We start from the raw sequence: 25,040 nt of genomic DNA, 5'->3' as shown, positions 1-25,040 counted from the left end.
ACAGTGTGACTTATTTATTTAAGATGTTATTTCAGATATACCCCACCCACCTCTCTATTTATCTATCTTAGGACTGAGTCAATGTCTTGTTTTAAATAACTGCTTTAACTTCTCACCTTTCCATCTGTCTGGCTCTTTGATCTGAGGCAGACCTCTCTCATGACCCGAAAAGATCAGATGAGTGTTAATTCAGAAACAGAGACATTACTCACAGTGTAGTCAAACACAGTACACACAATCTCAAAATTAAATATCTCTTAAAGGAAAAAAAAAAAAAAGTTATTTGGCTCTTGTTGAGAAGTTTGAAGCTCTTTCAGCTAGAACTGCACCATCTGGACTGTCAGTACTAGAATAAACACTAAAATACACAATGTACTATTTGCTCTGTTGCATTTCACACTAATCAGATCAAGCAAAAACAACACACCAAAGCAACAAATAAACATATAGCATGTTTATTAAGTATATTTAACTCCTTTTGGGTGCAGAATGTTGTATAATTACGTAAATCAGAGCATTTGTGCCTCACCTCCTGATTGGCTGCGGCCAACTCCTCCTCCAAGGCAGAGACCCTCTCTAGTGACACCCGCAATCTCTCTCGTACCTGAACAAAACAGACAAACAAACAAAAAAATCCACCACTCACTGTTTTTTCAAGGCTGCGCTCTACTCTGAACTGAGAATGGTTTTTATTCCTGATTTAGAATTACATTTCAATTATGGTTGCAACATAATGCAGAATTTAAGGAAGTAGAATTAAAATGGAATACAATTCTAAGAAACTACAAGTGTAGTTTTAATAGTATATTTAATGTTTTATTATAAATGACCTATAAGCATGATATCATACGACATATGTGCTATTTGCTAAAACATTATATGATTAATAAATGAAACGTTAACTATAAATTTGTATTTAATTTATTTAAAAAAATGGTCTTATATTTAATAATTGAATTTAGTTTCAAGAACCACAGTGAAAAAAAATAAAAAAACAATTTTCACATTTTTTTTTTTTAATGTGGTACTGTATGAAAAATGTAACTTTTTTTTCTTTGTCTTATAACTAATAATAAGTCTTTTAATCACTCTAGTGACCTGTTTGATCACTGGAATCATTTCAGTGGGTTCGGTCCTTCATCACTGGACAGTCAGTGGTCACTAAAACTGTGGTCCCATAAATCATGAGCAATTTCCTGCCGTCTGTTACCTAACGCCTTATAAATGACACTGTCTGCAGAAGGCCACAGAATGGATTACAGCTGGATGAACTGCCACACAAGGGCTTAATCCATAAATAAAACACCACTGGATGAAGTAAAGGAGAGGTGGGACAGTGGGTCGCTGTGTTTAATAAATGTACTTCCACCTCACTGTCCAAAAACCAGGAGAGAAAAGAGTTATATAATATTATTTTGGTTACTAAGACTGATCAGTCGGCCTATATGCATTATATGGGTTAAACATCAACAGGTTTGTGGTACATTTGATGTGTCACATATAAATTTATACTAGCAGATTTCTATCTTTACAATGCATTGTGAATTCAACAAAAACAAAACAAAAGGAACCTCATCAGTTGTTGATCTCAGGGGTTACCTTCTCATCCAGTGCTTTGTGGTGCTCAAAGAGGGACTTGAGGGCTTTGAGGACCTCCACCTCACTGGAGACCCCAGAAGGAGACTGGGCTTGTCGTTTCACCACCGTCATACGTAGGGAACGTTCATGCCTCGAAACCAAACACTCCAAATGCTCCAACAGCAGCTGTGGAACATATGAGTTGTTAATTTAATCACAATCATCCGAATATACATAAATATAAAGTTTAAACATTATTAAAGACAAGTGACAGCCAGTAAATAAGAACAAATGAACAAATTACAAGTAATAGCACAAATAAACATAGGCCTATAGCACAAAGATAGAAATGAAATGATGCTTTAGGTTTGTAGATGTTCAGGTACAGAAATTGAAAAATCACATATAAAATAACATTTGCATATTCTTTACTCTGTGTTGCACCTTGATTTTTTTCATAGCCACTTCAGAATAGAGGCAACCACTGCATTTTAATCATGAATTGATCCAAAAAAAATATATATATGTGCAATGTTTGATTTATATTAGACTGTATAATTTCAAAATCTGAAGCAAAAACAGAATGACCTGACTTTGGCTTTGTGAAATTATGCTACATAAAACATCGGCATGAAACAGAAACAGCAGACGGGCTGAATGAGACGCTATTTCACTCTCTGACAGCAGGCGGCGCTTATTGCGCATGTTAACACAATTCAATATGCATTATACGGAGACAAGATGAAAAGAAAACGCCATTTCTGAAAACAGCTAGTTCCCCTCAGAAACACATTCATATAAAACTCAATATTTGGATTTTCTTTCTATATTTCGCGCATTGTGTACAGCAGGGCTAGTCAATTGGCGGCCCGCGGGCCCAATCCGGCCCGCCAATCATCTTCATCTGGCCCGAGGAAGAGTATGCAGGTCGCACATTTGCCTTGAATTGTTCTTGTACTAATTAGTTTGTCCACAAGGTGGCAACACTGGCCCGGGCCAGCCAAAAAGAAAAGGGAGACTGAGACGCAATAACAATAATCTACCGGAGACCGCAACATCAATAGATGGCAGCGTTGACAAGCGCTTATGTGAGGGAGTTAGGAGATATCCACAATCCTAACGTTAGTTTAAACAAGTTTAAAGACAGTGTTATTTTATATAACTTCTGGCGAGAAATAGCGCCGACACTGGACGAATATTTTTATCAAAGCAGGAAGTATAGTTTGAAAATCTGCGCGTTTGGCTGTACTCATAAATTGAGCCGCTTCAGACAAGCGCGCCAGCGGTTCAATGGACAAAACCACACACAATGATGTAAAAATAAGTGATTTTGGCGAGTTACCTCATAAACACAGTCTTAAATGAGTTATAAAATCCTAAATGACCGTAAAGAGTTGGGAGAAAATTGGATATGTGTCACATCCGCGTCATGTGCATCAGGTTTTATTAAAGAAACAGTGCTGCTTTTAAAGTAAAGCCTGCTGCAGTCTGTGATCGATGCAAATCAAAGAATTAAAGAAAAATCTGCTTGCTGATTAACTTTTGTAGCTTGAATAAAGAATAATCAATATAGCTTATGCATACAATTTATAGTTTATGTGAAGATTGTTTTATGTTTACTTATAAAAAGTTGTAATATTTTTCTAAGCCTATTAAAGGTTAAACATATCATAACATTTCAATTATACTGTAATATTAAATGGCTATAATTAATGGCTAAAATTAAAGGAACAAATGGATTTAATAGAGTAACAGCCCCCCACCCCCTTGGCCCCTTCAAAGGTCAATTCGATAATCCGGCCCTCAAATGAAGTTAATTGAATAGCCCTGGTGTACAGTGATCTTGTTCTGCCTGCTACGGTATTTTCTCCTCTTTGTGTCCGTCTTCATCGTCTTTGCCCTCTGTCCGTCTTCATCATCTTTGCCCTCTGTTAACGGCCGTTTACAGACTAATTATAATAATAATAACGTAATATTTCCACACAAATGGCATTTGGGAAAATGATTGCAGTGCAGTTTGTGTGCAAGCACGAAACAGAAGATAGTCTGAAATGAAACAAAAAATGTCCGGTCGATCGGTGCATCTGTACTTCAGTGTATAAATTCCATATAGATTAATCATTGTTAAAGCTACAAAGTTGCTTGCCAGGATGGGTATTTTGACATACTTTTGTATGTAGCCTGTTTGCCGTTACCAAATACTTTTTAATCGCTTGAATTTTTTTAGTTAACAAGGCTTAAAAACACATGCAAATGATAACATTTCGTGACAACGCTGCAGTGGCCTCATTGAGCAAGTGGCAAATCCGTCTACTGTCCCGAACATCTTTCAAGCTGGCTCCGGGCCATCGGGCAGTCCTTATTGTTGAGCCCTGCTAAATCTAAAGCTAAAGCTACAGCTAAAAATAAAACTAATACTAATTCTAAAACTAAAGCTGAAATCTAAAACTTTCAATTTAAAGCTCAAACTGAAATTAAATCTAAAAGACAAAATTTTGTAATTAATCTAATACTTAACCTAAATCTAAATCCATTCTAAAACTAAAGCTAAAAATTTAATAAAAAAAAAAACTAAAGTTAAATCTAAAACTACAGCTTAAACTAAATCTAAAGACAAAGTTAAAAACCAGAGAATAATCTAAAACTAATGTGTTACTATACAAAAAACTACAGCTAAATATAAATCTAATATTAATTCCAAAACTACATTAAAAGCTGAAACTAAAACTTAAATGAAATCTAAATTTTGTAGTTAATCTAAAACTGAAATGAAATGTCTCATGCTGCAACATGAGGTCAGTTTTTTCGTTATGTCACTAAACCCTCAAGGATATTCTTCACATGAAAATTAATGGCATGTGCTTAACACACCATTTTGTCTTTTCTCATTTTACAAGGGAACCCTTTCAGATGGATAACAACATTACACACAAGAAAACCCATTACATTACTTGAAACAATAAAGCAGACACAACAAATTGAAACCCCCTGGACCCGGCACAAAGGAGATTATGTTAATGTGGTTACTCTCTGCACTGGTACATGGCATAAAAAATCAATTCGGCCCCAAAGTCCCAAGGACACCATGGAGAGAGAGAGAGAACGTCTGGCTTTAGATGAGTGGAGTGGACATAGATTACTATGGATGGCGAGACAAAAGAAAAAGTGTTTATGTTGTTTTGAGAACCTGCTCAGAATAATGCTGAATTGCATCTAAAGCCGGATTCAGGATATTCCTACTCAATAACTTAGACTTCTAACCATGAAAGTGCGCCAATGCTTGATGCTCAGAAGCCAAGGCATAATGAAACAAAACACTACTGTTAACTTTGCAAGTGTTCGATGGCCAACAGAGAAGCTTCTTAGCATACTGCAACCTAATTGTGGGCATAAGGAATGCTATTCAATGCTAGCATTTGTTTTGCAAGAGTTATCAACAGAGATAATTATTTTAGTTTCATTATCATATAATTAGGAACTTTGGCTCATTGATGCATTTTATTTGTTTTAAAGTGACTGTACTGTACATCCCCCCAGCCACCAATATCATGTGACTAAATATATAACTAATAATATATAAGCAAAAACTACACTGCCATTCAAAAGTTTGGGATCTGTAATTTTTTTTAAAGAATTTAAAGAAATGAATATTTTTATTCAGCAAGGATGTGTTAGATTGATAAAAAGTGATAGTAAAGACTAATATTGTTACAAAAGATTTCTATTTTGAATATGCTGTTCTTTTTAACTTTTTATTCATCAAAGAATCCTGAAAAAAAGTATCAAAAAAGCAGCACAACTGTTTCCAACATGGATAATAAATCAGCATATTGATAATAAATCAGAATGATTTCTGAAGGATCGTGATAATGAAGACTGCAGTAATGGCTGATGAAAATTCAGCTTTGCATGACAGGAATAAATTATATTTTAAAGTATGATAAAATAGAAAACTGTTGTTTTAAATTGTAATAATATTTTACAATATTACCGGTTTAGCAAAATATACTTCTTTTAAAAACATTAAAAATCTGTCTGATCCCAAAAATGAACGGCAGTGTAGCTAAATCTAAAGAACATCTTAAGCTAAATGTTAAAACTAAATCTAAATGAAATAAAAATAATTACTATATAATCAAAAACTACAATTAAATATAAAACTTATCAATAAGATTAACTAATACTAAAACTAAGCTTAATACTTAATCTAAAAATCTATTTATAGCTAAAACTAAAGTTAAAAGCTAAAACTAAAAGCTTAATCTAAAAATAATGATAAAACTAAAATAAATATACAACTAAAGTTAAAACTAAAATTAAACTTTATGCACAAGCTAAAACTGATCCTATTCTAAAAACAATTTCAAATCTAAAGCTAAAACTAAAGCTAGAAAAAATACAGAACAAAAACGATAGCTAAAAAGAATGTTGGGATATATTTAGCCAAATTTTCTAAAAAAGTTTACGATTTTCTAAGTAGGGAGTTGAACTTCAAGTGGAGTCTCCAAGTAGGTAGTTGGAAATTCAGACTTCTCCAGCTGAATGTTAGGCAGCATTAGGGCTGCAGCAGCACATGTACCTGCCTGAGGGCTGTACTGTAGCAGTGCTGCTCTAGAGACCTATAGAGAAGCTGACCTTTCTATTTCTGCTCAGTTCCTTGCTCCCTCATTCATAACCCTCGGTCTATGCCAGCCTCTGTCTTTCCCAGCGCCAGCTCAGCACTAAAACAACCCTATAGCCGGATGATGCAGGTTAGGTTTCTCTCTTCCTCTGATTGTGTCTGTTTTGGTGGATCAGATTCACACTGGTGCCGTCAGTAGACACAGATTACTATGGATGGCGAGACAAAAGAAAAAGTGTTTATGTTGTTTTGAGAACCTGCTCAGAATAATGCTGAATTGCATCTAAAGCCGGATTCAGGATATTCCTACTCAATAACTTAGACTTCTAACCATGAAAGTGCGCCAATGCTTGATGCTCAGAAGCCAAGGCATAATGAAACAAAACACTACTGTTAACTTTGCAAGTGTTCGATGGCCAACAGAGAAGCTTCTTAGCATACTGCAACCTAATTGTGGGCATAAGGAATGCTATTCAATGCTAGCATTTGTTTTGCAAGAGTTATCAACAGAGATAATTATTTTAGTTTCATTATCATATAATTAGGAACTTTGGCTCATTGATGCATTTTATTTGTTTTAAAGTGACTGTACTGTACATCCCCCAGCCACCAATATCATGTGACTAAATATATAACTAATAATATATAAGCAAAAACTACACTGCCATTCAAAAGTTTGGGATCTGTAATTTTTTTTAAAGAATTTAAAGAAATGAATATTTTTATTCAGCAAGGATGTGTTAGATTGATAAAAGTGATAGTAAAGACTAATATTGTTACAAAAGATTTCTATTTTGAATATGTTGTTCTTTTAACTTTTATTCATCAAAGAATCCTGAAAAAGTATCAAAAAGCAGCACAACTGTTTCCAACATGGATAATAAATCAGCATATTGATAATAAATCAGAATGATTTCTGAAGGATCGTGATAATGAAGACTGCAGTAATGGCTGATGAAAATTCAGCTTTGCATGACAGGAATAAATTATATTTTAAAGTATGATAAAATAGAAAACTGTTGTTTTAAATTGTAATAATATTTTACAATATTACCGGTTTAGCAAAATATACTTCTTTTAAAAACATTAAAAATCTGTCTGATCCCAAAAATGAACGGCAGTGTAGCTAAATCTAAAGAACATCTTAAGCTAAATGTTAAAACTAAATCTAAATGAAATAAAAATAATTACTATATAATCAAAAACTACAATTAAATATAAAACTTATCAATAAGATTAACTAATACTAAAACTAAGCTTAATACTTAATCTAAAAATCTATTTATAGCTAAAACTAAAGTTAAAAGCTAAAACTAAAAGCTTAATCTAAAAATAATGATAAAACTAAAATAAATATACAACTAAAGTTAAAACTAAAATTAAACTTTATGCACAAGCTAAAACTGATCCTATTCTAAAAACAATTTCAAATCTAAAGCTAAAACTAAAGCTAGAAAAAATACAGAACAAAAACGATAGCTAAAAAGAATGTTGGGATATATTTAGCCAAATTTTCTAAAAAAGTTTACGATTTTCTAAGTAGGGAGTTGAACTTCAAGTGGAGTCTCCAAGTAGGTAGTTGGAAATTCAGACTTCTCCAGCTGAATGTTAGGCAGCATTAGGGCTGCAGCAGCACATGTACCTGCCTGAGGGCTGTACTGTAGCAGTGCTGCTCTAGAGACCTATAGAGAAGCTGACCTTTCTATTTCTGCTCAGTTCCTTGCTCCCTCATTCATAACCCTCGGTCTATGCCAGCCTCTGTCTTTCCCAGCGCCAGCTCAGCACTAAAACAACCCTATAGCCGGATGATGCAGGTTAGGTTTCTCTCTCTTCCTCTGATTGTGTCTGTTTTGGTGGATCAGATTCACACTGGTGCCGTCAGTAGACACAGCCATTAGCTAATACATGAATCTCAGAATTGATCTAGAATCAATATATGTACAGTAACATTATGTGTCATTTTACTTGAAAGGCCATCCTGCGTAAAGTCCATCCTGTACATTTCATCTACATGCTTCATTTTCTTTCATACTAAAATCAGTGTAATTCCTCTGTAATACTCACAGTATTTGATGGCATGACCTCATCTCACCTCAAGTGTTCTTCTCTTTCTTTATACTTGTTTCTGGTTGTTTGACATCATTTGATATTGTATGACTGACCATAAGAACTTTTTTCCACTTTTTCAACAAAGGTTTTACTAGTTAAGAAATGAAAACTACACTCTAAAGAAAATGGTGCTATACGGCACTAAAAGTGGCTCTTGGCTCGTAATAATAGGGGAACCACTTTTGGTGCTATATAGCACCATATCTTTAAAGGTGCTTTACAGCATCTTTGTCAAATGGTGCTATGTAGAACCATAAGAGGTGCCATATTGCATTGTATTTCTTCAACAAAAATGGTGCTAAACAGCACCAACAGTGGTTCTTTGGTTCGTAAAGAACCTTTAATGGGGCTTAACAGGTTCTTTGTACAGCAGTGGTGCTATATAGCACCTTAATCACCCCAAAGAACCACTGAAGAACCGCTGAAGAACCATACAGGAGCTTAGTGATATATAGCCCCTCAGTCATGCCAAAGAACCTGTGAAGAACCACTGAAGCACCAAGATTTGATTATGAGCCAAAGAACCACTTTTTTTTTTAGAGTGTACTGTTAAAATGTTTAAAATGTTGTACACTTACACCAATTATAAGTGCTTTAAAAGCTTTATCCTACACAAGTGTAGTTGACCCCTTATAGTGGTCCCCAGGTTGATATAACATGCCCTCATTTATAGTAATGCACAGAAATAATCAGCAATTAGACACATCTTAACTTCATTGCAAGAACAGATAGTGGTCCAAATGGCACTTAAAATGAAAATCAATGGCCAAAAAGTCTCTGCAGTGTTCACAATGTTGATCTATACTGGCAGGGTGAAAATCAGACATACTGATTTCATTGGCAACAAAAATGTTTTCTTTATAAGTACTTTATAAGTCCAAGGCCTATGGCAAATGGCCAGTGTCCCAATTAACATAACATTTACAGTAAATATTATGTAACATAAGAATTAGTATGTCTCGATTCAAAGTATGTTGAAAACAGTATGCAAAAAGTGCATCTTGTGGATTTTTGAAGTGTTACATCTGTGCAAGCTTCTTAGGTTATATCACAGCAACTCCTTGTTAATATATCTCATTTATATTATCACTTATTACTCAATCACTGCCGCACTAAAAAGTATGTACTTTCTACATTATCAGGGCCTTATATACTTTTAGGGAATGTTGCTGGTCTCAGAATTATTAAGATATGACCTTTTCCATAATGACTGATGTATTGCAGAGTCGACGACAGTCTCTGTAGACCAGCTTCGGGTTAAATACTTCACTCACGGTCACATTAGCTGCTCACTGTGTAAGATTAGAAACTCTGCTTGAAATGCTGCTCCCAGAGTCTGTTGCTAATCTCACTCGACCTCTCATCTTTTTCATTGCACTACGCCTCTTATCCACCTCGATCTATGCTTCCCTCTGGTTTTTAATACCCTCCAATATTCTCAATTCCATAATTGACTCTTCAAACGTTTGGCTGCGGCTAAGTAACGTAAGTAATTAATTGAATTGCAGCGTGGAGGCTGGTGAGCCGGGCTGCATTAGCACGGTGGCTCAGGCAAGCACTGAGGGATGCAGGAAAAGAATGGAGGTGAAAATGAAGCTGAAGAAGTGAGAATGACTACTTTCTTGTGAAATGGAAGTGATAGCCAAAGTGCTGGGTCTTGTCAGACGTTTTGGCAGCTTCTCTGCATTCAATGCAAATGCTTGGTGACAATTTTATTGAAAAAAGCCAGCCTGTTATCTTGACTTGCAGGGAATTATGATTTCACAAGGATGAAGTTATCGCTCAACTGTCATCTCATCACAATAAAGTCCCCAAGAAAGGTAGTGCAGGGCATATTGAGGAGAGAATGTTGTGACTCTAAAGGAAGCATCTCAACAGAATCTGGTTTCAGTTCATTAAAAGCAGTTTGGAGCAACTACAAACATCCTGACTCCAACAAAACATCATGAATTTGATGCACGAGTCGTTGGGTGGGCATCTGTTCAATTTTTGCCTTTTTGTAGGCAAGTACAACTTAGTTGACAGTTGAGGAGCACAATCTGTTCTTTGAAGTGCCTGGAAGACACAGTGTGCGAACTCACTCTGGTGTTGTTCCTCTCGGCCTTCAGCTCTGAAATCTCCTCCTCCTTCTCCAGCAGCTGTTCCCTGCAGGCGTTCAGCTCTTTCGTCAGGGCGGCAAACTCCTGCAAGACACCAAACAGACATTTTAACATCACATACACTGACTGAAGGGACGTGGGTTTGATAAAGGACAATGCATCTACATCAAACACACCTGAAACATCTAATTATGGTCTTCAGGATTACTGGAAACTTCTAGGCAAGTGTGAGATTGGAGTAGGTTTGAGCTAAACTCTGCATGACATTAGCTATGTTTCCATCACCCTGTTTTTATGTGCATTTTGAAGTATCGCATCAGAAACGAGTAATGGAAACGGCAAATTTCGAATAAAAATCACTTAATTCGCAAAAACATTTTTTATGCTCGATTGAGGTGGTTTTTGACTTGGTTAATGCGAATTAATGCTGAGTAAATTCCTCCATGCGCAACAAAAAAGTTATGTGACTTTGCGCTATGGGACGGCAAAACCTGAATAACCAGCAGACCGATTTTGTTCCAGCAGGACCACAGCATCTTATTATTATTTTAACCAGCGATAGTTCTCCAGGAGTAAGGCTGGCTACTGCTGCTTTAGAAACTGTGTTGTTCTCAGGGTTGTAGTCATAAGTAAATGTACTACAGACCTTCATACTAGTGGAGCATATTTCAGTCAAGACGTAATACAATTCAGTATCTACAACAAAAAGACCGGAATTTGGGAACAGCCATTAACTTTTGTGGCCCAGAAATTTTCAGCAAATGCCACGTCTGGAGAGAAATGACAACAAGTTTTCACTTCTGGGAAAGCAAGATCCCACATGAGTAAAAGGTACAGATTCAATGTACTTGTGGTAATCTGAATTCAGTGCCACTAAGAGGATTTCAGGAATGGGTTGTATATGGAGTATGACGCAAGTGGTGATGCAATTGTTTTTACATGGTACACTTAGGTGCCCCAATAAGCAAATGTGAAAAATAACCCTGCAACTAGGTACCCAACGGTATCTTTTTTCGGTACTTTACTGTCTGTGAAAAATAAGTCCAAAACTCTCAATTTCAACATTTTGAACAATAGGGCCCTACTAATTTTTTTTTCTTTTTTTTTTCTTCCAGAAATTCTTGTGTGTTTTATTTTTTCTAATAATCAAATGAAGGCATGAAACATTTAATTATTTTTTATCAAATGAAAATGAAACCCTTTTATTTTTGGGAAAACAAACAGAGGTTTATTGTTAAAATTAATACATGGTAGAAAAATTGTGTGACTATTCCTTTAACCCTTTAATGCGTACGATCACACCGGTGTGATTAGAACTTTCCGTGAGTCACGTCATCAACTGCTGAAATTCAAATCTGCTTTCTGGCGCTGAGCCAGATCAGAAGCGCGAGCGCTTATTCAGTGTTTTCAACCATATGATGCTTATTTAAGATTTCAGACATTTAAATACACATAAGTACTAGCAAAGCCATACATTTATAGTTTGTAAAATATGCGCTGATGTCTATGGAAGCAGCAATAATGATCCTTACAAATATAATCTGACGACATGTTTTATTGATATCATATACACATAGTGTAGGTAACAATAAAGTTTACTCTGCTCTTCTCCCAGTTTACTGGATACTTATTTTAACGTGTTTCAGGAGGAGAGGATGAATTTACGTGTTGTAAATCCCACAACTGGATTCAGCGCGAGCAAACATGGCGGCGCCCATCACCCGGTATAAATCAACTAACACGATCATTATAAACGTGTTTAAACAACCAAACACATTTACTTGCACATATTTCAGAATCGGAATATCAGATATTTAATAATATATAGCGAGTATGTTTGTGAATATTAATAATAAAAAAAGGAAAAATTAAATAAAAGCAATCCTTTTATTTAATCAAGTCATACAGCGCTATTACAGCTGCTGTGTGTCACATGACAAGCATGACGCGTCACCATGGAACCAACGGTCGCCTAAAAAAACTCACGCCTGGGGCTCAGCTAGAATATTTTAAACTCACGTGCGAAAGGGTTAAAAAAGTTTTAATAATAATTGTATTTTTTCTACAATTAAGTGGTTAATGTGGTTGTAATACATTTTTTTATTTAAATTTGATAATAAATCAAATTTAATACAAGGGTATTATATTTCTGTTACATGTTAAACCGCACTTTTATTTTGACAGGTTGCCGTGAAGTTTCTGTGTGTATACAGTATGATATGATGCTAGTTTTCTGAAATGAAACGGTAAAATTCTCATGAAGTGACTCTCACAGCCTGTAAGTTCATGTGTTCATGTCGTCATGTAGTGAGATGCAGAGTTCACGTGTGCTTCAGTATATGTCTTTTTGCGTTTTAATATTCACATACACTAGTTCATATTGCGATTCGAATTAAGTTACAGACCTTCTTTTATTCATCCAAAAATTGACGAATTCCGTGGCATTCCGCGCTATAAAGTAGATTCCGTTATTTACTGAGTGGGCTAAAATGTGCTCACCTCTTGAATCTAATGGCCATCACAATGCACATGATGGATGAGGGTGCAGACAGAATATAAAGGAAACTTTTAGACTGTTACATCTTCATAAATCTGTCTGGCAGTTGACTGAAGGCAAGGATCAGAGGTGTTATTTAAATTGGAAAGAGTTTAAATCTCTATAGCGTATACTACGATTGATAAACATGAACTTGGTGGATGAGGACAAGCCCCTCTCACTACCACCAGACAGGAGGGATTGGGATCATGCAAAGGTAGATGTCTAGGACAATAACTCACTGGGGTATTGATCTAAGCTTGTCCTCTGCTGCAAGACTCTTCTGATTATAGAGGGATAATTGAACATGACTCAATCCAGCTGGCCATCAAAGATCCCAGTAGAAGTCTTGTGGTAGCTGGCAATGTTAACTCACGGTATGAGATAGTCAGTACCGCAACCACTTGCTATGATGGTATTGATAACTGATGTTACATGGTGTTACTGTAAGCCAGACAAGAACATATGTGTGTGAGCAAACAAGTATCCAGGCTTTATGTAGCTTTTCAAAGGGGAATTGCTGGAGGAAATCTTCAAAGTACAAATACGCCGGGGCCTCAGATTTCATCTTGGGAAGCTTTAAGATTCATTGCTGTGAACATACGCACCAGCGCACACATACAGATAAACACAGTCTTACAGCAAACCAGCTCTACATGGGCTGGAATTACAATCAGTTATGATCAAAACTCCCTTCTAGCTGCTCTGCCTCTGAAACAAACCTCCCTGAAGTGTTTTCTGAAGTCAAAGGTCAGCGTTCCAAGATCAAACCACATTCACTGTACAGGATCCTATGCTGCCCTTAGGTGGTAAATGTGGGGAGTAAAGCATTGGATCAACATCTGACAAACTCATTAGTGTGTGAAGGTCCCTCTAGTGTGGTGAGCATATATATTCTCATCTCGCATCTTTAACATAGAGCTTAAAACTTGAGAATCTACCATGTTACTGGTCCTGTCACTTCTCTGAAATGAAGACTAAATATGGGCTTTTTACACTTCATAATTCAGGTTCACTTTAAATACTTGGATAACACAATCCAGGATCGTCTGGGGGTAAATATTTTACACTGTTTACATTTTTCTCTCTATAATGACTACACCGCAATTCAGTGGTTTTCAGGAGCAAGGTTTTATAAATTATGAGCAAAGCAGCACTAACCCAAGCTATAAGTGTGAAGTTCTTAACAAGGGCCAACTGCGGGTCAAGAATTAAAGGGGTCATCGGATGCAAAATTGAAACTGAGTGAACTGAGTGAGCTGTAAACAGTCCGACCGCTATTGTGTCGACTCCGGTGCAGGGGAAGACAAGAATGTCTTCGATTAAGCGATTGAGGTGCTTTGTTGTTGGATGTAATAATGAATACAGCAGTCGTTATTAACTCCTGACATCTGAGCCGCTGAAGACGCAGAGTATTAACGTTACTTTCACTTTGAAGTGAATGCACCGTTCCCCAATCTGCCTTAATGCGTTTATGTTCACGCAAATCATTCGTGATCCAGCTTCATCTACAGAAGAATTGACTATAAGGGTTTTTTATGAATCTTTGCAAATCGCCTTTCCTAATAATGTGCTAGTTAGCCAGTTTAGCTGCTGAAGTTCACAGTCTGCTTGTCAGCCAGTAGCCCCTCACTGCAGAACAAAAGATCCAGGGGGCGGAGTTGGATCCACATCCAGGAGGTGGAGATGGGTAGGTTTAGGGGTGGGGATGGGTGGGTTTATGGATCAGGGGGTGGAGACAGGTAGGTTTAGGTCTATGTAAAGTGGGAGGAGTTGGATCTAGATCCAACTCCACCCCCTGGATCTTGTGTTCTGCAGTGAGGACCATCTCTTGTCACCCCACGGAAGAGAGGGGCGGGGTCAGCAGAGCTCATTAGCATTTAAAGCAACATGGACTAGAATGGCATAATGAAAACAAAGCTGATTTTGACAGAGGTGTTTTTTTACACTACCATTGAGAAATTTTAACCAAGTATGTTATAGACGTTTAATTAAGACCCTAAAGAATCATATCAACTTATGCAAAATGGGCATCCGATGACCCCTTTAACAAGAAGTTTACCTGGAATTAAATGTAGTGTGATAAGCCTGGAAGAGATTTCTGGCCACCAACAATGTTGTGCAGAGCCACAAATAAGAAAAATCACAAATAAGATCTACAGTAAACCATTTCTTCTTAAACATCACAACTGTTTCTCCTAGACATGAGATTAAATGGAGAAAACTGATTTGTTTTCTTAAGTCTCCTGTTTCTCAAGATACCAAAGTCTGCAATCCAAGTCTAATATTTTAATATGAACTCAAGCATTTCTCAAATGTTTTAATGCCAAAATAGCCGAGCTCTGCCATGCTACTGTATATGTTAATTATCTGTATTCTTATTAGTTTCTATTACTGTTTCTCCAAAGGAATTTTGGGAGAAACATCTGTGACCAGGTTGACAGTTAAACGATACATAACTGAGAACTCAATTGAGTTACCTGATGAGCAACCAGTACAAATTAGCAACTATCGCAGTCATGTCAGGTGCAAAATGGGTTAAGACACGCTTTTTAGTTTGTTAAATATTGGCGCAAATACTAGCAAATTGGCTACCGCAAACATTAGTAAATCACAATAAAATATAAAATAAAAAATGTAATAAAAAAGGAAACTCCTACCACCGCATACTCAACAAGGTCAGCCAAAAAAAAAAATAGCTGTCCAGTTTCATTACTTTCATTCCTTTTATTGCTACTTTTCAGTGTATCTTTAGTAAATCTTGACACTAGTTTTTTTTTTTTTTGACAGTAGGGTTTGCGCTGACACAAGCTGTTAAGTAAATCTGGCCCTTGATGTTTAATATTCAGCTACTTTATATAGTTTCATTCAAAGCTGACAAGATTTCACTATGCTAAAAACAGAATCCACGTGTTTTTTTTAAAAACTGTCTAACTGTGTGATGGTTTTAGCGGTCAAAGCTGGTTATGACAAAAACCCAGGTTAACATGGAGCAGATGAACTTTTGCACTGTGCCTTGGTTTGTCAAGACAGTTGACTTGTTTGGTTAATGAGGACAGTGAAATGTCATAATTAATCTCCACAGGGTGTTATGAGAAGAAGCCAGTAGGGATTCAACCAGCCTGAGGTCTTTGGCTCCAGACATTCTCACGAAAAGCAACAACTACATATCTCACCATAGTTATCCCATACACCGACGGCACCAGGGCCCAGAGGGCCGCTGCTGGCAGATGCCCATAATGGGCATGTTGACGACACTGCCGTCTAGCAGAAGTCACTCGGTTCAGTTTGGCACACACGTCACTGTGGATGAGTTAGCAAAGCGCTAATTAAAAAGTGTTGATTAGAGAGGTGGTGGTGAAGAGGTGTTAGTCTAAGGGGAGAGACAGGCATAATTACAACATGTTCTACACCGCTTTAAACAACGAAGAGAGAAAAAAACTGGAGATACTTGTTAAAATGTTCAAAGGAAGGTGTCAAAGTGAATTTTTACCCAGTTTTTTAAGAGGTATGTTAAAATGTTTGTTTGCAACTTTCTTAAAACAACAATGTACCTACATGACTCAAGAAACGCTAAATAAAACACATGACTATCTTTTTAAATGAAGCAGAGCTATAAAGGGTAGCTTCTCACCTCCCGAGGTGTTACCATGACAAACTAGTACATGCTAATAGACATTATATAGGTTTTGTTTTACAGGCGGGTGTCTGATGGAGGTACAGAAAACATTGAAAATTCAAAATTAAAATTCTGTCACTATTTATTAATCTTCATTTCCAACCCATTATTTTTCCCCAAACACATATAACTTTCTTTCTTTCATGAACACAAAAAGAGAAATTTTGAACAATATTTAGCTTCTCATTTCAATACAACAAATGCATATGGTAATCAGGACCTATAAAGCTCTATAAAGAACAAAAACGCCATAAAAGTGATCCATATGACTCATGCACGCTATTCCAGGTGTTTGAAAATTGTACAACAGCTTTGTGTGAGAAACTGATCAAAGTTTAAGCCGTTCAATGAAAACCTTCCGTATATTCAAATATGTTGTGTAAAGACATCAACGATACAAGCTACACTGGATCTCACTGAGTAACAAAGTTTGAATATACAGAAGTGTAAATGAGATATGAGAATCATGGCAGTAGTGAATTAAATTGCTCTGTTTCATACACAAAACCATATGGCTTGAAAACTGGCAAGTCACATGGTCTACATATATTTTTCAATTTTGTCTATATTGGAGCTTGACAGTCCCTGTTCACTGAAGGTTTTAGTTGTATAGAAAAAGCAGCTTGAACATTCAAAGTCAATTTTTTCTCCTTTTGTGTTTCCCAGAAAAACGAAAGTGGGATTGGACCAACGTGATGGTGAATAATTCCTTTAACTCCTAAAAAGGCACCAATCTCACCCTGACAGCCTTGTGAAGTCTGAATGACAAAGACCACCCCATTTGAAAGGCAGATGCAAGAACAGCATTGTGGAACTAGACCAATCCTGGTCTTCCCCAAGGAAACAGCAGGTTTGAAGTGTTTGGGTTTGACAAAGCCAACCAAAACAAATGTGTCAAAGACTGCCAACCAGTCCGTGTGAAAGCCCTAGCACATGTCATTCATTCTATTTGGATTGACTCAAAACACAGCTGGATAAGACACACTCCTGGGAGCGACAGGCTGTTTAAAGAGCGGAATGGATGAAAGACTGAGTAGGGTATGCACCTTAAAAACTCAGAGTGAGTTTTTAAGGCTTTAAATCAAAGACCCGTGTATAGGGATGGGTATCGTTCACATTTTATCGATACTGATACCGATACTGCTTATCGATACTGTTATTGTACATTCTTCAAAATATCTTCTTTTGTGTTCAGCACAAGAAAGAAATTAATACATGTTTGGTACAACATGACAGTGAGTAAATAATGACAGTATTTTAATTTTTGGGTGAACTATCCCTTTAATGACAATCGGCAACATGTTCAGTACTGTCCCTTTAAGAGCTGCGCGCATCCGTTTCAAATGTTTACTTTCACTTTAGACAAAACTGTTTTTATATGTAAACCTTGTGTGCTTTTGACAGTATTAGTGCAATCAGACGTCAACTAAGATAACTAAGTAATCAGGTGCTGTTTGACCGGCCTTTTAGTGAATGCACGCTTCAAGTGTACGTGCTCTGAATAAGCGCATGTCAGAACAGCGTGCGAATGAAATGTTTAACCGGCAAGGCTTTGCACACACAAATAATGTACTTTTGTGATTGCGAATAAGTGCAGTGTCTCGTGAGTGTAATTCTACCGCTGAATTAACATTTGATGTCAATGTGTCTCGCAAGTTGCAGTTGGAGCTGGAGTCGGAGCTGGGAGACATAGTAAATACAGCGCATTGCTTGAGGTAGATGTTGTTTTGTTAGTAAATGTTTCATTATATTACTAGTGTTGCCTCCTTTGTTCACTATTACACTACTGCATATATTGCATCTGACAATGGTGTCGCTTAGTTTTGTAATGTGAGCCCACACTTTCGAACGTTTCGCTCTTGCCGCAAACACACACCGCGCATGCGCACGGATATCACACGCATGTCGAGCAAACGTCGGCCACATCATTCAGTGAAGGAAAATGACAAGCAGCAGCTTCTAATTTGTCCTAACCCGGTCCAAGAAAAACCCCCGGTTCTCGGTACCCATCCCTACCAGTGTATAGTGATAACCTTCAAATGCACCTGTGGCTCTTGAGAAACACTCATTTAAAGTGGCATGATGGAGCATCCCCATAGTGCTACACAATAACTAATAAAATAAAATGAAACTGGGAGCAATGCTTCATCATATACAAATAAAAAAAAACTCAAATACTAAAGCAGACAGAACAGCCACATGGATGATATACAACCACAGACCCATCAAATTCTAGACTGAGGATGTTCTGCGTTTGATGAATCTTTAATGGAGGCTGTAAAGCTTTATTTACAGAATGTCCCATGCGGCACACACAAGCTCACAGATGCATCAGAGTTCCTGTCTTTGTGTACTGTATGTTGCACGCAAGGCTTTTGAAACTAGTCCTTTGGTTGTAGAGTAACAGTAGGATTCTCAAATTTATGATGCAGTAGTTTAATGAACCCTATTTTAAAAAAAATATGCATGTAGAATTGTTACAGAACCAAATGATCAGTAGTCAATTCTTAATGACTACTGACAACTCTTAATATTAATTTTGATATCACATCAAAAATGAATACAGTACAGACTACCAGTTAAATATTCATATAAATGTTAAATAAAATGTTATGTAGCTCAAGTAAAATCATCTCTGTGCAAGCAATAAAGCTCATTTATGTGTTCTGTTTCAGATTTCCCTCAAAGCTCAAGAAGCCCATATACCTAAAGAAGAGAAATGCATTTACATCATTTCTCATCTTCTTATCCTCTTTTACGCTTGAATGTATCTGTGATAACTCACTTTCACCTTACAGTCTACAATGGCATTAAGCTGCTTTAAATTGCATACGTGTTTGGAGCCAGTGAGTCCTGACTGGCTCCTGGTCAGTAAAGCATCTAACCAGAGCTAACCAATAACATTAGAACGAGAAGGCAAGGCCTATATGACCATCAGCATTCAGCACATCTCATTTCCCTCCTTTAAATATTGAAGGTGGTCACATATGAATCTACCAGCCTCTCTTCAAGAAGCAAACTTTTTTTCTGAAGGTTGTTTACAGAAACAGGTCAGGGATATAGGGACACACACATGGATCTTTGTAACAACCCTTGCTTTACTGTACAGATGGTCTTCTTTATGATTTTCATAAAGCAACAGTTTTTAAATAACGAAAGAATATGTGAAAGTATGGTATTTGGGGTAAAAAGCGCCCCTGCTGTTGGGGCTAAAGGCACTGTGATTAACATGATAATTAATAGATGGCTGACTTTTCCATTTGTTGACATGAGATGGTTAGATTCAGATGTTAAATATATTATGTTGGGTGTCCATATTAGAGAGAATCACCATGTTTAGAATGAAACCATCATATTTAAAAACATGATATTAAACATATTATATAATAAAATATCAATATATTTACAATGTTATTATTGTAAATATATATTCAATTATTATTGGATCTCCCTCAATACTTTCAGAATCTTTACTTATTAAAATGATTTTGTTTCTGTATTTTAAAATATATTTTTTATATTAACATTTTAATGACAGTATATTTATTGAACAAAAATTAATTCTTTTATTTTTGAAAATAAGCAGAAAATAGTACAAACTATGCTAAAGTGATTGTTTTGAACAAGTATTAACTTAGACATTATTTAAAAAAAAACAGTATTTTAGTTGAAGTATTTGCATCAATACCGTGGGCCTTTTACCCCATGCTGGTGGGCCTTTTACCCGTGTGTGGGGTAAAAGGCCCCTCTTGCTGTCACGCCCCTGGACTGTTTTGTTGTGTTTTGCTCCCCATGTGTTCCGTGTGACCCAGTTTCTGTCTCCCAGTCTGATTGTTGATTTGATTCCAGGTGTGTCTCGTCTTAGTCCCTAATTGTCTGTGTGTGTATATACAGAGTGTTCAGTTCCCTGTTTGTTTGTCCGGTGTCTATCGTCTATGGTGTGCTTCATCTCTGTTCTTGTCTGCCTTGTGATACCCCTGTTTGGATTAAAGAACTGTTATTTTGAAAGCATTCCTACGTCTCCTCGTTCCTCCCGTAAGCAACTGTGACACTTGCCACCTCATACATTTATACGATTTTTAAACAAAACAATCAATTTGAATGATTTATTTTCACACAAAATCTGCTACTCCATTAATGTTCAATACAACTTACTTTTTTTTTTTTCTGCAATTATACATTTTAGGCGCAGTTAATAGCACATTTTTTCTTAAGGGGAGCCTTAGCCCCATTGTGTATAGGGCTGTGACAGTGGCAGATTTTACCACCGCGGTGGTAATGGACCAACTACCGCCGATGGCGCGGTGTTGTGTATATTTATATATATAATTCTGAATCGCAAAAATAAATAAATGAGGCTCAATCTACTAACAAACGTGCGTGTTTACTTTAGCACTTCCGTCAGTGAACACTCAGCCTGCAAAACACTAAAATAAATATCAAAGAAATAATACAGTTAAATAGGAAAGTAGCCTTAAATAAGAAAGTTAAATACACCCTGTCTACCTCACGCGAGCGGCGCGGCGAGAACCCATTATAACCAGTGATGCTGTCTACACTAGATGTGGCGCGATACGACACGACAAATCCCTCACAGTAAACTGCCTCGTCCTATTTATGATGTACTGACACAAAGTTCAAATGTCCTGTAGACAGACTCGACCTGTTGTGCTTCGACTCGGCGTCCGGTTTAGATACGGTTCACTGTTCCCCCACCAAGCAAGCGGGCACGTTAACTCCTCATCTGCATGCGCTCTCTGTGGAATAGGAATCGCGGCGTATGTTGCCACATTACTTGTTAGCATCTTCCATTTACCGCTGTGTCTCGTTCGTATTTGACCAGTTTGGAGAAAGCCTCACCAATACAAACCTGACCAGCCGGGCGTTTGCGATCACGTGAATTTGAAGACGCTTGTACAAACGCGGATGGGTGACATGAATGGAAATGATTCCAGATCGGCGATGTAGTATTTGGTTTCCCAAAAAGGTCCATCGCTCATCACGAAATAAATTTGCTAAATGCAGAATAAACTGTATTTGCCGTGCATGGCATTTATATACAACAATTATGTTACATATAATGATTTAATACATTTGAATTGGCTTTATTATGCATTTACAAAATTTATTCATGGAAAAAAAGCTTTTAGCATCAATTCTATTTCGAATTAAAGCACTCTGAGAATAATGAGCTCAAAGTAACTGTTAATTAATGCCAGTGGTGGTAGAAACTATATATATTCTTTCTAAAGGGATGATCTGCATTCAACAGTTCACTGTTTAATTAAACAAGCACGATGCTATGAGAGTAAAAGTCAACTTTGAATTAACACTCTAATCATTTATTTTAATTGCCTGAAAAATCTAATGCTTGATTCCTCTCAATCCAAGGCAATTTGTAACACGGGCCCTTGGCAAACTTGGTCCCCTGACAGCGCTCATCCTGTATAAAGCATCTCTCTCTGTTTAAGGCTAAACCTGTATAAATCCATCAGTAGCTCAGCGATATGTCCCAGACCCACTCCAGCACTGTCCCCTGGCTTGCGTGTCCATATGAACCCAGGGTCTGTGTGTTTGGGGGACCGCTGGGCTTGATTTACTCTGACCTTTGGGAGCAGACCTGAGAGGGGTCCACACTTGGATGTAGAGCTGTCCATAAATCTGCAAAGGGGGTAATTACGGCCCAGGGATCTAGCGCTTCTCATGGACGCTGGTGGCTAATTCTGTCCTCCTCATGACAGTCATTAGAAAGCACAGAGGAAGCTGCTATTCTGGTTGATCCACAGTTACAACAAAATCAAGAATAAGTACAGCGCTGAAAGAAAGCTATTAACGTCTACTGATGCAATACTTGGCAAGCACCGTTATTAATATTACAAACCCTTAACCCTAAATATTAAACTTCAGCACACAAAGAATCCCCCATCGTTTGTGATATGGACATAAAATGACATGGCTTGTTGAAGAGAGGTGTGCTGATATATTTCTAAACAACTGCACTAATGCTTTTCACCCACTGGATGATATCCCATAGACCTACAATGAACTCATTTGATTTTTAGGCATGACACTCGTTTGATCATTTGTCGATCATGCAATGCTAACACCACATGAAATTTTTAGTCATTATTACATTTCATATTTGAAATATAAAGTTTTCCAACACCTTAGCATTGCGTCAGCGGGTTTTGCTATTTAAAATGTAAAAATCAAGCCAATAGGGATAAACATCAGGACAAAACAAAAAAATGAAAGCAGCAGGTTGTGTGGAACTTAAAACGTTGTGTTTTGTGCTGCCTTTCAGGAAAAAAACGGGGGGAAAAAACAGCATGCTCTAGCAGCAACCCACAGTGACAACACAGCTTGCTAACTTCACTTTAATAGCAGGAGACAAAAGCGTGACAAGGACAGAGCAATGATAGCGAGAGGAGGGGTGAAGGGACAATTAGGCCCATCTTAGTCCTTTCCGATGCAAAACAAAGGTCAGTTATTTGTTTTTGACCTTTACATTTCTCCTTTGGAACATGTGGCATGTTGTTTTAATGGTGAAAAAAAAAAATATTCATAAACATATGCTGCATTTGTTATTCAAGAAAGCCATTCTCAGCATTGCAGGGCACTAGAGCTGAGGGTGAATGAGAACACAGCCCCACCCTTGTATAATGAGTGTCACACATTCTCAATTTAAAACCAATCTAGTGGAGCAGTCAGGCAGCAGAACACACATGCACACACACACATTCTGCAAATGTCAGCCCATGCATCACCCATTAACCAGCTGTGAATACCAGCAATGAACAAGACGAATGGAGTCTGAAGTTGTTGACTTTTAAGGAGACCCCATCTGATCGAGCTTCTTCTACAAAACCTTTACTAAGGCCTTTTTTAACCTTTAAAATATTTCAATTCTTAGGACATAATGCTGTTTTGTGTCAAAAACCTTTTTAAAGGTTTTTAAGCAAGATTGTTAATGTTTTTAATGGAGTCTCTAATGCTCATCAAGGCTGGGTTTATTTGATCAAAAATACTGAAAAAACAGTAATACTGTAAAATATTATTGCAATTTCTAATACTGGTTTCCTATTTTAATATACTTCAAAACATAGTTTATTTCTGTGATGCAGCACTGAATTTTCAGAATCATTACTCCAGTCATTAGTGTCACATGATCCTTCAGAAATCATTCTGATTTATTATCAGTTGAAACTTTTTTCTTTGATTCTTTGTTGAACAAAAAGTTAAAAAGAACAATATTTATTCAAAATAGAAATTGTTTCTAACAATAAGTCTTTACTATCACTTTTTATACAATTAATTCATCCTTGATGAATAAAAGTGTTAATTTCTTTAAAAAAAAAGAAAGAAACAATTTACTGATTCCAAACCTTTGAATATGTTCTTTTTAACTTTTTATTTATCAAAGAATCCTAAAAAAAAAAAAAGTAAAAAAAAAAAGTATCAAAGGTCCCAAAAAATATTAGGCAGCACAACTGTTTCCAACATTGATTATAAATCAGCATATTAGAATGATTTCTGAAGGATCATGTGACACTGAAGACTTAATGAATAACTTAATTCAGCTTTGCTTCACAAGAATAAAATATATTTTGAAGTATATTAAAATAGAATACTGTTATTTTAAATTGCAATAATATTTCACAAAATTACACTTTTTTTCTGTATTTTTGATCAAATAGATACAGCCTTGATGAGTAGAATAAACTTCTTTAAAAACATTAAAAATCTTACTGATAAACTTCTGAACGGTATATATATATATATGTATATATACTTTAGCATTTTTTTAATTTTTAGGCATCATAGGGGCACTTCTGATGACAAAAAGTTGTTTTTCCGAATGCAAAAAATGCACATTGAATAACTCATAATCAATCCAAAATTCACACAAGATGGATTACAAAGCAAGTGAAATGTTTATATTTGGTATTTTAAAGCAGTATTTGTGTGTGTCTAGGCTTTTTAGCATAACACAAAGTTAGCTTAGCAACATGCTAATGTCAAAATCTACTGAAATCAACTGCAAGTCACATTCACAGTGCGGTTCACGTGATGAACAGTATTTAATGTTGCTGACTATGTAGAGTGTTCCAAATCAACAACTTAGGATGTTCCATTTAGAATTCTCCCTTAAAAGTCCGCTGCTTATGTAGGTAGCAGATAGCAAGGCAGCTCACTAGGTTTTGAAACAGAGCTTATGAACTCCTGACATGTATCTGCTATAAAAGTCAGCCTGCCTTTGAAAGTGGACAAAACCGGAAAACAATAACTGTCAGATCAGATAACCATGGCGAGCGTCTCTGTATAAAGCAGATAAAACAAAAGGCCGAACAGCAGTGTAAGTACCCATAAATCACCTCTACAAGCAGGCTCAGAAAGCCGTCGTGATTGGTTTAAGAA

General features: G+C 36.6%; 1 protein-coding gene across 1 annotated transcript in view; it reads right to left on the bottom strand.

Annotated features, from left to right (window-relative positions):
- ppfia2 (PTPRF interacting protein alpha 2) overlaps nucleotides 1-25,040 on the bottom strand; it is a 187,544-nt gene that overhangs the window by 51,993 nt on the left and 110,511 nt on the right. Inside the window, exons 3-5 of the mRNA XM_058773057.1 lie at nucleotides 10,390-10,491; nucleotides 1,600-1,764; nucleotides 530-604 (exon numbers count right to left, since the gene is read on the bottom strand). Of these exons, the coding sequence (XP_058629040.1) occupies nucleotides 530-604; nucleotides 1,600-1,764; nucleotides 10,390-10,491 (342 nt within the window). The remainder of the gene's footprint in view (nucleotides 1-529; nucleotides 605-1,599; nucleotides 1,765-10,389; nucleotides 10,492-25,040) is intronic.

Source organism: Onychostoma macrolepis, chromosome 04 (genome assembly GCF_012432095.1).
Source record: "Onychostoma macrolepis isolate SWU-2019 chromosome 04, ASM1243209v1, whole genome shotgun sequence".
Classification (NCBI taxonomy): Eukaryota; Metazoa; Chordata; class Actinopteri; order Cypriniformes; family Cyprinidae; genus Onychostoma; species Onychostoma macrolepis.
This window is presented reverse-complemented; position numbering and strand designations above follow the sequence as displayed.